The 13,414-nt window shown below is 49.0% G+C and overlaps 1 protein-coding gene across 1 annotated transcript; it reads left to right on the top strand.

Annotated features, from left to right (window-relative positions):
• The first annotated feature begins 1,789 nt into the window (after positions 1-1,789).
• On the top strand, positions 1,790-4,618 carry LOC142024684 (olfactory receptor 2B6-like). Its single transcript, XM_075016838.1, has 2 exons — positions 1,790-1,807; positions 3,674-4,618. Exons 1-2 carry the CDS (start codon positions 1,790-1,792, stop codon positions 4,616-4,618), a joined length of 963 nt encoding a protein of 320 aa, XP_074872939.1.
• Positions 4,619-13,414: the final 8,796 nt, after the last annotated feature.

The raw sequence follows: 13,414 nt of genomic DNA, 5'->3' as shown, positions 1-13,414 counted from the left end.
TATCCTCGAACCCCAACCATAATCTGACTTCTACCAGCCTTGGTCACCTCTTGCAGGGTGACCACAACAAAATCCCACTCCCAAATTCCCCGCTCAAGATGTGTCTTCTGCACTGCCTGATCCTCTCCAGGACAGCTCAGTTATTTTAGGTCCGTTGCCTGTCTAACAGGGGTCAACAGCCAACTGTTTGCCGCTTCAAATGGAGTTTCCCGTCCAATTCAGTTTAAAGGAGCTGTGGCAGGGTGTTCCCACAGAGTGGAAGAAAGGCAGCCCGCAAAGGCAAAAAGCCATGCTCCGTGGAAGCAGAGGGCAGCAGGGTAATTTGAAGCAGCTGGGATGGAGCCGGCTCAGGCAGATTGGGGCTGGTTGACTCCACTGCTAACTTGCTGAAGGCCTTTAAAGCCTCCCTGGCTGGGAGGTGGCGGAAGAGTAGAGACCAGGAGTAGAGGTGTAGGAGAAAGAGAGAGCGAAAGTTTGCTACACTCACCCCTAGGGCTGGCAGCTTGATGCAAATGAGAAGTCTCGAAAATGCAAAATGCCCATTCATTTGCATTTCTGAGTGACTCATTTGCATATTCGCAGCAGAAAACAAGCAGTGATGATGTGGTTCTGCCATCAAAAGCCCCTGACGCCAGCCCTTTAGGCCTGTGAAAAATCAGGGATAAGGGGTTGCCGTAAAAGGGGGGTTTTGCTGACAGAACCACTTCTTCACTGCTTGTTTTCTGCAATGAATAAGCAAATAAGCCACTCAAATATGCAAATGAGCAGTCATTTCGTATTTTTGAGACTGGTCATTTGCATCAAGCTGCCAGCACTACGGGTGAGTGCAGCATTAGCCTGAGAGTGAGCCATACTGGCTTCAGAAACAGCAGGGGAGGGAGACCCGGGGCTCCCTACAACAGAGACCCATTGCAAGACCCAGCTACTGGGGGAAAGGGGCAAGTAACTGACCCAGGCAGTGACCTGGATAAGAGGGTCCTTTTCCATAGTGGAGTAGTTTGGATTACGGAAGAAAACACGTTCCTTTAACCACAAAGAGATAGGTTTCAACTGAGTACACATGTAAGGCATTACAGTCAGAAATGGTTACAGGAGAAGTAAAAGTAAAACACTTCCTAGCATTAAAACTCAACCAGCTACGTTTGGCTCAAGGTGTAATCCTTCCCACCTACTCCCAACAACACAGCTGAGCAAATTCTCAGACCAGGAACTTCTCCAAAGTCCAAAGTCTTTTGCTGTCTTAGGGGAAAGAGAGAGAGATAAGGACAGATACCTGCAGGTGTCTTTGCCCCTGGCTTTTATAGTCCAGTTCTCTTTTGATATGCATTTTATGCACGAGTTATGTCTTGATAAGGTTAATTCCTGCAAGGAAGGAGGCAATAAGTCCCATGGTGAATGAGCTGTCTCACTGCTGTTTGCTTAAATGTACATCTGTTCGCTTTTGTCCCCTTTCCTTGCCAAAGACTGGCCCACTTGATTGGCTTTGATAGCATCAAATAGTCTCCTTTGTGCTTAAAAAACTGGTTAACGCAGGTTTATCTAATTAACACTTCTCAGACCGAAACTCGTCTTATGTTTATCCCTCGACAAAGAACATTGCTGCAGGTTGAACCCCTCTAATCTGGAACTCTCATCAGGCAACATCCATAATCTGGCATGATTTTAGTTAGCTGAACAATCGCTTGTCATGGGTGTGGCCAAGTTTCTGTGGTCCCATAAAGGTTGTTTCCAGCCACCGGTCCTGGCCCTCTGTGTTCTGTACAATTATCAACCTGTGATTTACCCATCAATGTCTCCTAAGAGCCAAGTAAGTAGTGGAAGTGTTGGCAATGCTGCTAGATAATATCAACCTCCTGTGGTCCAGTAAATTGTCTTATCCGGTGCTGGTCAGGTTGTGAGGGTGCTGGATTAAAGAGCTTTAACCTTTTCGTGTAGTTCACCATGACATTATGGACCAGTGAGTGATTAGATTTCAAATGCTACCTCCAGAGATATCCTTGTAGGGTGTGAATACAGGGGTGCATTCTGTCAAACAGATGGAAATTTCACAAGATCCTTACATAACCTGTTCCAATGTTTAACGACCCTTTGAGTAATCCCTGCTTTACATGACTGAATTACTTCGGCACAACTAAATCCCTCAGGGATGTGAATGATCCAAACACCTCAGTGACGAGCCAGCATAGACAGTGCTATGTTGATGGCAGAACCTCTCTTACTGGCGTAGCCACCACCTCTTCATGGGTGGAATGACTAAAATGACAGGAGAGCATCTTAGAACAACATCATGAAAGTGATGGAGATTTCACAACCTCCCTGGGCAATTTATTCCATGGTTTGACCACCTGGCCGTTAGGAAGCTCTTCCTAGAGCTGAACCTAAAAATACCTTGCTGGAATTTAAGCCCATTGCTTCTTGCCATGCCATGGGAGAGGTTAGGGAGAATAAATTTCCTCCCTCCTCCTTGTAACACCTTTTTAGGTACTTGAAGCAAGGGAGGTTTAGGTTGGACATTAGGAAAAACTTCCTAATTGTCAGAGTGGTTAAACACTGGAATAAATTGCCAACAGAGATTGTGGAATCTCCATCGTTGGAGATATTTAAGGGCAGGTACGATAAATATTTGTCACGGATGATCTAGACAGTGCTTGGTCCTGCTGTGAGTGCTGAGGACTGGACTTGACGACCTCTCAAAGTCCTCTTCGTTTCTAGCGCTCTATGATTCTATGACTTCAGCGCCCAGCTGGTGTTAGCGACAAGAAAGATGTGTGGTTTCTTAAGGCGTCCTAAGGAGGAGAAAGGGAGGCCAGCAACCATAGACCCAGCCCTGGCCATGAAGGGATTCTTGGAATTTGAGAGATCCTGGTACAATACCCTATAGTTGCTACCAATTGTCACAGATCCACTCCTCTCTGATTTACTATCTTGGTATTATTATTATCATAGCTTAGAATACAACTGGAGTTATAAGAGCTCCAGTTATGACCAGGATAGCTACAAATACAGAATTTTAAAAATGACCTTTGTCCCCACAAGCTTGTAATCTAAGCATCCATTTTTCCCTCCTATCCATTTCTTGACATCAGTATCTTATTTCTCCCTCCAAATGGCACTGGTCCAGTTATCCAGGACAGTGTTTCTTAAACTATGTTCTGCCTAACACTGGGGTTCCTTGAAGATCTCATAAGTGTGCCGGGAATGTTTGGGAAAATAAAAGTTTTAAAATAAATAACAATTTTCCAGTGATAACCAGGTACGACATTACATCGTCACTGCTATGATACTGATTAAATTACTTCATTTTGGTTTTGCTGTATGTGTCTCTGTTTTTTTTTTTCTTTTGGTCTGACGACAAAGTTTTTGAAGAAAATTTTCATAGGTGTTCTCCATAAAAAATATTACTCTTTGGTGTTTCATGGTCTCCAAAAGTTTTAGAAATGCTGATCTATAACACTTTAATTCCAAGATATATGGACTCTTTTTCAACATTAAGCGCCACTCTTCTGTGTCAGAAAGATCCCACCTGCCACCCAACTAGGCCAGATTTTCTGCCACCCAAGTCACAAGTCGGCAAGGTCCATTCAGAGCACATGGGATGGCCCTTGAATGTGTCCCTCCTGCGTGTGGCTATTGAAGCTTGTTTCCTCCTTATTTTTGTCCCTTCTTCCCACAGGAGGAAAGAGGGAATGGAACCTCCGAGTGGGAGTTTATCTTACTGGGGGTCTCTGACCAACCGCATTTGGAGAAGCTGCTTTTCGTGGTCTTCCTGATCCTGTATGTTGTGAACCTGGTGGGGAACCTGGCCATCATTGCGGTCTTGTGGCGGGAACCCAGTCTGCACACCCCTATGTATTTCTTCCTCAGCAACCTCTCCTTCCTGGACCTTTGCTACACCACCAGCACCATTCCTCAGATGCTGGTGAACTTCCAGAGTACCCACAAGTCCATCACCTGGGCCGGCTGCGTGGTCCAGCTGTACGTTTTCCTCTCGCTGGGCTGCACCGAGTGCCTCTTGCTGGTCGTCATGGCCTACGACCGCTACGTGGCCATCTGCCGGCCGCTGCGCTACACCATAGTCATGAACCAACGCCTCTGCCTGCAGATGGCGGCTGCCGTCTGGTTGAGCGGTTTCGGCAACTCCATGGTGCAGACCATCCTGACGGTGCGGCTGCCCCGATGCGGGCGGAACCGCATTGACCACTTCTTCTGCGAGGTGCCGGCCCTGCTCAGGCTGGCCTGCGTCGACACCTCGGCGAACGAGGCTGAGGCGTTTGCTGTCAGCGTGATCTTCCTGCTGGTACCCCTGGGCCTCATCCTCGTCTCCTACAGCTACATCGTCACCGCTGTGCTGAGGATGCAGTCGGCCAAGGGCAGGCTCAAGGCCTTCAACACCTGCGCCTCCCACCTGGCTGTGGTGGCTCTCTTCTATGGGACGGCCATTTTCATATATCTTCAGCCGCCATCCAACCATTCTCTGGACCGGGGCAAGATGGTTTCCCTCTTCTACGGCATCATCGCCCCCATGCTTAACTCCCTGATTTACACACTGAGGAACAAGGATGTGCACAGGGCGCTAAGGAGAGTGCTGAGGAGCCTATACTGGGGTAAGAAAATATGAGCCAGAAAAATGAGTTAGGACTGGCTGGCTAGGGAGAGGTAGTATATCTTTGCGACCGGGTGCTGGCAAACAGGGTGCGTGCTAACAGGAGGGAGTTTGGAGAGGCTCTCCTGGAGGAGGAGAAGGAAGGAGCAAACTAAAGCACCTTGGGGTAAGTGGCTGCTTATATTTGGAGGTTTTGGGCTTGTGTGTTTGTTTGGAGTTTGGAGTTTGTTTGTTTGGAGTGCTGAGCTGAGTGTGTGTTTGTTTGTTTGAAAGGCCGTGTGCTCAGGCAGGCAGGCAGGCAGGCAGTTGGAAGCTGATTAGGTTTGAATTGAAACACCGTGTGCTGATTGGCTGAGCTGTAGGCAGAGGGAGGAGCTATCAGGGAGGCCGAGCACTTAAAACCTGCTAGTAAGCGACCAGGGAGCTTTGCGACCGGGTGCTGGCAACCAGGGTGCGTGCTAACAGGAGGGAGTTTGGAGAGGGGAGTTTAGAGGGGGAGCTTGGAGGGAGCCAGTGACTTACTTCTGTTGCCCTTAAACTAAATCCTTTATAACAACCTCTATCTGAAACATTTAATTAACCCTCGTATATAACTAGAGTAGGAAATGGAGGCAGAAGCCCAGCAGCAGAGTGGGGGCTATCCTGTTTATTGTGTCGAGTGCAGTATGTATGACTACCTACCCTGTGGGCGGGTGGCGTATGTGTGCGCTCGATGCAAGGAGCTCCTGGCCCTCAGAGACCGAGTGCGTGCTTTGGAGGCCAGGGTGGCTGAACTGGAGGAGCTAAGGAAGGCAGAGGTGTTTGTGGATGAGACTTTCCGGGACATAGTAGGGCTGTCCCACCTCCAATCTGACAGTCCTGAGGCTGTTACGGAGGATGAAAGGCTCAGGGAAGGAGAGCAGTCAATGGGAGCAGAGGGAAACCATCCCGTAGTTGGGACCCTCCTTCCAGAGGGTGATGTATCCTCTCGTGCCGAGGATACTTCTCCGGGGGAGGGAGCGCCAGCTGTTAGGAAGAAGCAGGTTTTAGTAGTGGGGGATTCCATCATTAGAAATATAGATAGTTGGGTTTGTGATGACCGGGAGAACCGTATGGTGACTTGCCTGCCTGGTGCGAAGGTTGCGGATCTCTCGAGGCATCTAGACAGACTTATGGGCAGTGCTGGGGAGGAGCCGGTCGTCGTGGTACATGTTGGTACCAATGACATAGGGAAGGGTAGAAGAGATGTTCTGGAGGCCAAATTTAGGTTACTAGGAAGGAGACTGAAATCCAGAACATCTTTGGTGGCATTCTCTGAAATGCTTCCAGTTCCACGCGCAGGGCCAGATAGACAGGCAGAACTTCAGAGTCTCAATGCGTGGATGAGACGATGGTGTAGGGAAGAGGGGTTTAGATTTATTAGGAACTGGGGACACTTTTGGGGTAGGGGGAGCCTATACAGGAAGGATGGGCTCCACCTAAATCAAGGTGGATCCAGACTGCTGGCATTAAACATTAAAAAGGACATAGAGCAGTTTTTAAACTAAGAGGTGGGGGAAAGCCGATTGGTGCGGGGGAGCACCTGGATCGGACGGAGACTTCTCTTACACGAGGCTCCATAGACAGGGATTCCCTAGAAGTTAGTCAGATAGGGAACGTGGGAAATAATATATGGGCAAGATCAGATGTGAAACAATCGTGCATAAAAAAATCCACCACGTCTGTGAAAGGCGGACATATAAATAGTGGTAGTTTTCTAACATGCTTTTACACTAATGCTAGGAGTCTGTCTAATAAGATGGGTGAACTGGAGTACCTCATATCAAAGGAGGAAGTTGACATAATAGGCATCTCAGAAACCTGGTGGAATGAGGACAATCAGTGGGACACTATCATACCGGGATATAAATTATATCGGAAAGACAGAACAGGTCGTGCGGGTGGCGGAGTGGTACTATATGTGAAGGATAATATAGAATCAAATGAAGTAAAAATCCTAAAGGAATCAAAATGTTCCATAGAATCATTATGGATAACAATTCATTCCTCTAATATGAATATGGCATTAGGAATATATTACCGACCACCTAACCAGGACAGTGATAGTGATGCTGAAATGATGAGGGAGATTAGAGAGGCTATCAAAATAAAAAACACAGTAATAATAGGAGATTTCAATTATCCCCATATTGATTGGGTGCATGTCACCTCAGGACGGGATTCAGAGATTAAATTTCTTGATGCCTTAAATGACTGCTTCTTGGAGCAGCTAGTACAGGAACCCACAAGGGGAGAGTCGATTCTCGATCTAGTCTTGACTGGAACGCAGGATCTGGTCCAAGAGGTAACTGTTACTGGACCGCTTGGAAATAGTGACCACAATATAATAACTTTTAATATTCCTGTGTTGGGAAGAACACCGCAGCGGTCAAACACTCTGGCATTTAATTTCAAAAAGGGGAATTACACTAAAATGAGGAAGCTAGTTAAACAGAAACTAAAAGGTAGAGTAATTAAACTAAAATCCCTGGAAGCTGCATGGAAACTGTTTAAAGACACCATACTAGAGGCCCAACTTAAATGTATACCCCAAATAAAAAAACACAGTAAGAGACCTAACAAAGAACCACCATGGCTAAACAGCCATGTTAAAAAGGCAGTGAGAGAGAAAAGGGCAGCTTTTAAAAAGTGGAAGTCAAATCCTAGTGAGGAAAATAGAAAGGAACATAAACACTCCCAAATTAACTGTCATAATGTAGTAAGAAAAGCCAAAAAAGAGTTTGAGGAACAGCTAGCCAAAAATTCAAAAAACAATAGTAAAATGTTTTTTAAATACATTAGAAGCAGGAAGCCTGCTAAAAAAGCAGTGGGGCCCTTGGATGATAAAGATATAAAAGGAGCGATCAAGGAAGACAGTGCCATTGCGGAGCGATTAAATGATTTCTTTGCTTCAGTCTTCACGGCTGAAGATGTTACAGAGGTTCCTAAATCTGAGCCAGCCTTTTTAGGCGACAAATCTGAGGAACTCACTCAGATTGAAGTGACATTAGAGGAGGTTTTGGAATTAATTGATAAGCTGAATAGTAACAAGTCTCCAGGACCAGATGGCATTCACCCAAGGGTTCTGAAAGAACTCAAATGTGAAATTGCAGAGTTATTAACAGTGGTTTGTAACCTATCCTTTAAATCCACTTTGGTACCAAATGACTGGAAGACGGCCAATATAACACCAATATTTAAAAAAGGCTCTAGAGGAGATCCTGGCAATTATAGACCGATAAGTTTAACATCAGTACCAGGCAAATTAGTAGAAACACTAGTAAAGAGTAAAATTGCAAGGCACATAGAAGAGCACGAATTGTTGGGCAAAAGTCAGCATGGTTTCTGCAGAGGGAAGTCGTGTCTGTCTAATCTATTAGAATTCTTTGAAGGGGTTAATAAACATGCGGACAAGGGGCACCCAGTGGACATAATATACCTAGATTTCCAGAAAGCCTTTGACACGGTCCCACACCAAAGGCTTTTATGTAAATTAGGTGGTCATGGGATAGGAGGAAAGGTCCTTTCATGGATCGGGAATTGGTTAAAAGACAGAAAACAAAGGGTGGGAATAAATGGTAAATTTTCACAATGGAGGGGGGTAACTAGTGGTGTTCCCCAGGGCTCAGTCCTGGGACCGATCCTGTTCAACTTGTTCATCAATGATCTGGAAAATGAGGTAAGCAGTGAGGTGGCAAAGTTTGCAGATGACACCAAGTTGTTCAGGACAGTCAAAACCAAAAGGGATTGTGAAGAACTACAAAAAGATCTCAGCAAACTGAGTGATTGGGCAGCAAAATGGCAAATGAAATTTAATGTGGGTAAGTGTAAGGTAATGCATGTTGGAAAAAATAACCCAAATTACACGTACTACATGATGGGGTCAAATTTAGCTACGACAGATCAGGAAAGGGATCTTGGAGTTATAGTGGATAGTTCTCTGAAGACATCCATGCAGTGTGCAGCGGCAGTTAGTAAGGCAAATAGGATGTTAGGAATTATTAAAAAAGGGATCGATAATAAGACAAAAGATATCATACTTCCCCTATATAAAACTATGGTACGCCCACATCTCGAGTACTGCGTGCAGATGTGGTCTCCTCACCTCAAAAAAGATATATTGGCATTAGAAAAGGTTCAGAAAAGGGCGACTAAGATGATTAGGGGCTTGGAAAGGGTCCCATATGGGGAGAGGCTAGAGAGACTGGGACTTTTCAGTTTGGAAAAGAGGCGATTGAGGGGCGATATGATAGAGGTATATAAAATCATGAATGGTGTGGAGAAAGTGAATATAGAAAAATTATTTACCTTTTCCCATAATACAAGAACTAGGGGACACCAAATGAAATTGATGGGTAGTGGGTTCAAAACTAATAAAAGGAAATTTTTCTTCACACAGCGCACAGTCAACCTGTGGAACTCCTTGCCCGAGGCGGCTGTGAAGGCCAGGACTCTATTAGGGTTTAAAAAAGAGCTTGATAAATTTTTGCAGGTCAGGTCCATAAATGGCTATTAGCCAGGGATAAAGTATGGTGCCCTAGCCTTCATAACAAGGGCAGGAGATGGATGGCAGGAGATAAATCACTTGTCTTCTGTTCTCCTTCTCTGGGGCGCCTGGCATTGGCCACCGTCGGCAGATGGGATGCTGGGCTTGATGGACCTTTGGTCTGACCCAGTATGGCCATTCTTATGTTCTTATGTTCTTATGTTCTTATATCCGATCTGGCCAGGGAGAGGCCAACAATGGGACATGGAGCCTTTCCCATCCAGAAGACCTGCATTTGAATCTCTTTTTCCACGTGTACACACGGTGCTGGGAAACCCGAGGTGGCTCACTGTGAGTCCCAGAAGACAGAAGAGCATGTCAAGGCCTGTCGGATATTTTGGGCACCCTACTGGGTCCTTCCTCCGCCCTGTCCGTGAACAAAGCTGGCTCTGTCTGGAGGAAATTGGGCAACACGGGTATCCGAAGGCGGGTCGACGCTCATCCTTAAAGTCAGTTGTAGATAACGCAATTCCAGCTACAGCAATTGTGTAGCTAGAATCGACGTATCTACGATCGACTTACCTGGCCATCCTCACTGACGGAAGTCAACGCCCCCTCACCCTTATGCGTGTGTAAGTAATTAAATACAAAGCAATGAATTATAACAAAATAAAGATGGTAACAGAACAATGGTGACCCGAAAATAAATCACAGAGCCTTAATGGGCAGACAGAGTGAGTGAAACAACGAGATGCAGAACCAGCAGAGGCGAGCAGCTGGCGAGACCGTCTTTATCCCTTCAGTTTAATGGGTATATAATTAGGCCTGGCAGATTTCAAGTTGTATGTTTTTATCATTTCTATGGCTAATATCAGTCCCGTGTGATGGAGCGGGGGATATGTATGTGTACGTGAGGGGCTCACAGAGGGTGGGGGGCTCCTGCTGAGGGTAACCTGGCAACCAGGTGACACCTCTGTACTGCAGAGTAAGGGGGAGGTGGAGCCTGAGGGGTTTGCATTAGAACTGGGAGTCGGAAAGCAGTTAGTCTGGGTTGGGAGAGAGAGAGACAAAGGAGGGGGCAAGGCCCCAGCTCCAGGGGCCCCTCGGGGCCTCATCTCCCCAACATGGATTGGACTGACTGTCCCTGCCTGCTGTATTGACTCTTCTGTACGACGCTGTGCCCTGTAGGCTAATAAACCCGCTGTTCCCCGGCTGAGTGAGCGTCACTCCTGCCTGCAGATGAGGTGCAGAGCTTGGGGACCCCGAACCCCATGACATCCTGATTCTAAGCATTTTTACATTTTATCACTGTAAGCGGTTGCGTGTGTGGAAATTAGGGGTTGGGGGTCAGCAAGGAAGAGGGCGGGTCAGACAATAATTATTTCGCGAGTTCATTGGCACTGAGATTTTCAGAAGTTAAAGCTTTATAAAGGTTCAAACACATTGTCAACCTCACATGTCAAAATATAGCAATATATCAATATCCTTATGCCAAAGCTGAATAAATTCTCCAGCTCTGTTTCTCTTACTTTGCCTGTCTGAAAATGTTGACAATTACGCCTGGATATATTTTTGTGGAGCTGCGTACACGCAGTGAAATTAACATGGGCAAAAAAAGTCTCACGGGGTCACCGTGTTAGGCTGTCGCTGTAAAAAAGGAGGAATCCTGTGGCCTTTTAAAGACTAACAGATTTCTTAGGGCATCAGCTTTTGTGCGGAACAACCACATCGGATGTGCATCCGGCCAAGAGGTTTTTAAGGGGTGAAAGCTGATGCCCCAGTAAGTCTGGTAGTCAGTAAAGGGCCCTAGGGTTCCTCATGGTTTGTATTGGTAAAAAATCTTAACCCTTTTTAAGCCAGCAAGTGATAGGCAGGGTTGGGATTGGCTCCCACCAGAAGTCACATACATGTGGACATGCGCATGCAAGGCTCAGGCATGAGTATATGCAGGTGTTATGCTGCACTGCAGCAGAGGCAGGTGCATCTGGGCAGATCCAGGGGAAATAACGGGGAAGGGGTGGATCGGGTGGAGGCAGGGGGGAGGAGCCAAAGGGGCGGGGCTAGAGGCAGGGGCGGGGCCAGAAGCAGGAGGCGGGAGCAATGGGGAGGAGCCAAGGGGAGAGGAATTAGGGGTGGGGCTAAGGCAGCGGGAAGCAATAAGCCAAAAGGGGCGGGGTTAGAAGCAGTGGGAAGAGCCAGAAACAGGGGAGGGGCTAAGGGGCAGGGCCAAGGAGGGGAGGGGGCGGGGCCAAAAACCGGGGCGGGGCTAAGGAAGTTCCGAGCAGGAGGCCTAAGGACAGGGAAGGAACCATTGTTCAGTCCAGGTTGGCAGTGTGGTTCGGTGGCACAATCCAACACGCACCACCCCCCTTGGCGCCTGGTTTGGTTTCTCCCCTCCCGCTGCCCAACAGAGAGGGCTCTCTCCACACAGCCCCCTTTCGGGCCGTACCACTGTCCCCAGTAAAGGGGGGGATCAGGAGGGGAATAACGGGGGATCAGGAGAGAAAAAAACAACTTTCACCGTTTCGACCAACTGGTGACACCAACCGAAAAGCCACGGAGGCGGAGGTGTTGTAACAAGGCAGCAAAGGAGAGGGTGTGCAAACTTCCCCTAGACCTGTCGGATTGGACTCTTCCAGGCCCCTTTCTCTGCGGCGAGTTGGGCGCGTCCACTCCGCCCAGAGGGGGGAAAGTGATATGTGCATTAAATCCCCCTGAGAAAGAAGTATGTGGAGTGACTCCCATAGGGAGGAAAGGGAGGGGCGTTAGAGGACTAAGCGTCAAGCCGCGGGAGGGATTTTGAAGACAATGGGCTTTTGTCCCGCCCTTCCCCGTGCGACCCGAATGGTTTGTTCCGTGGTCGAGCTCGAGCCGTTGGGTGGAGAAAGGAGCGGAGGCGGGCGGAGTTCCCAGTGTGGGCGTGGCCAACGTTCCAACGGGCAGCTCCGTGCCGTTCGGGGAGGAGGCAGGGGCGGGGCGTTCCCGTCGGGGGGCGTGGCTCCCGGGGCGCCAGCCACGTGGGGCGGGCCGAGCGGTTGCCATGGGTTCGCTTCCGGCGCTGGCAGGCGGAAGTGGCTGGAAACCCTGGTGGCTGTTGCTGAGGCGGCTTCTGGGTCAGTGGGGAAACGGGGGGGGAGGGGCAGGAGCCGCCTCGGGAGCCCCCATGTCTCCAGCTGGGGGGAGGAGCTGGCCCCCCATATCTGCAGGTGGGGGAGGGGGGGAAATTGCCCCCCCTGTCTCCGGGTGAGGGGAGGGGCTGCCCCCCATGACTCCAGGTGGCGGGAGAGGGAAGGAGTTGCCCCCCATATCTCCATGTGGGGGGAGCTGCACCCCCATATCGCCTGGTGAGGGGAGAGGAGCTGTGCCCCATATCCAGGTGGGGGGGAGGGGAGAAAAGGTGCCCCCTGTATCTCCAGGTGGGGGGGAGGGGGCAGGAATTGCCCCCTATGTCTCCAGGTGGGGGGAGGGGGAAGGAATTGCCCCCTGTATCTCCAGGTGGGGGGGGGGCAGGAATTGCCCCCTATGTCTCCAGGTGGGGGGAGGGGGAAGGAATTGCCCCTTATGTCTCCAGCTGGAGGGGAGCTGAGCCTCCATATCACCAGGTCAGGCAAGAGGAGCTGTGCCCCATGTCTCCAGATAGGGGGAAGGGGGAGAAGAGTTGCTCCCTATATCTCCAGCTGGGGGAGGAGCTGCGCCTCCCCATTTCTGAGCAGAGGGCGCAGATGGACAGGTGGATAGGAACAGCCGTGGCAGGTGATCTGAGGACACTCCCATGAGTGGAAGGGGGGTGGCTGTGCCAGTCCACCCAGACAGAGGAGGGGTGGATGAACTGGGGAACTCAAGAATAGATAAATATCTCCTTTGTGGAAGGAAGAGAGAGGTTCCCTATAGGGTGATGGGGGGCGGGTGCAGCTCCTTCCCTCTCTCCCTGCCACCCTTGGGTCAGAGCTTTGTGTTAGGGCAGATGTCCCATGGCACTGGTAGGGCTGTTGGAATGAAAGTCCTATGGGAGCAAAGTGAGGGAGCCGCGCAGGGCCAGAGTGATGAGGAAACTCTTGGGTGAAGGTACCGTTGAGGTGACAGGAGTTGAGACCCCATGGAAATCCCACAGGTGAAGAGGGGAAGGGGCTTCCTGAGTACATACGTGGTGGGGTAGGAGGTGGGACATTGGTCAGATGTAGGACTGGGGGTAGGGGAAGAGAATGTACCATGGGAGCGGTGTGGGGGTGAGGGAAAAATTGGGCAAGCCTCGCACAAAAGGAGGTGAAGATGTTAAGGGGGGAGATGATTTATTGGGTGGCTCCGCT

This window comes from Carettochelys insculpta, chromosome 22 (genome assembly GCF_033958435.1).
Source record: "Carettochelys insculpta isolate YL-2023 chromosome 22, ASM3395843v1, whole genome shotgun sequence".
In the NCBI taxonomy this organism is placed as follows: Eukaryota; Metazoa; Chordata; order Testudines; family Carettochelyidae; genus Carettochelys; species Carettochelys insculpta.
This window is presented reverse-complemented; position numbering and strand designations above follow the sequence as displayed.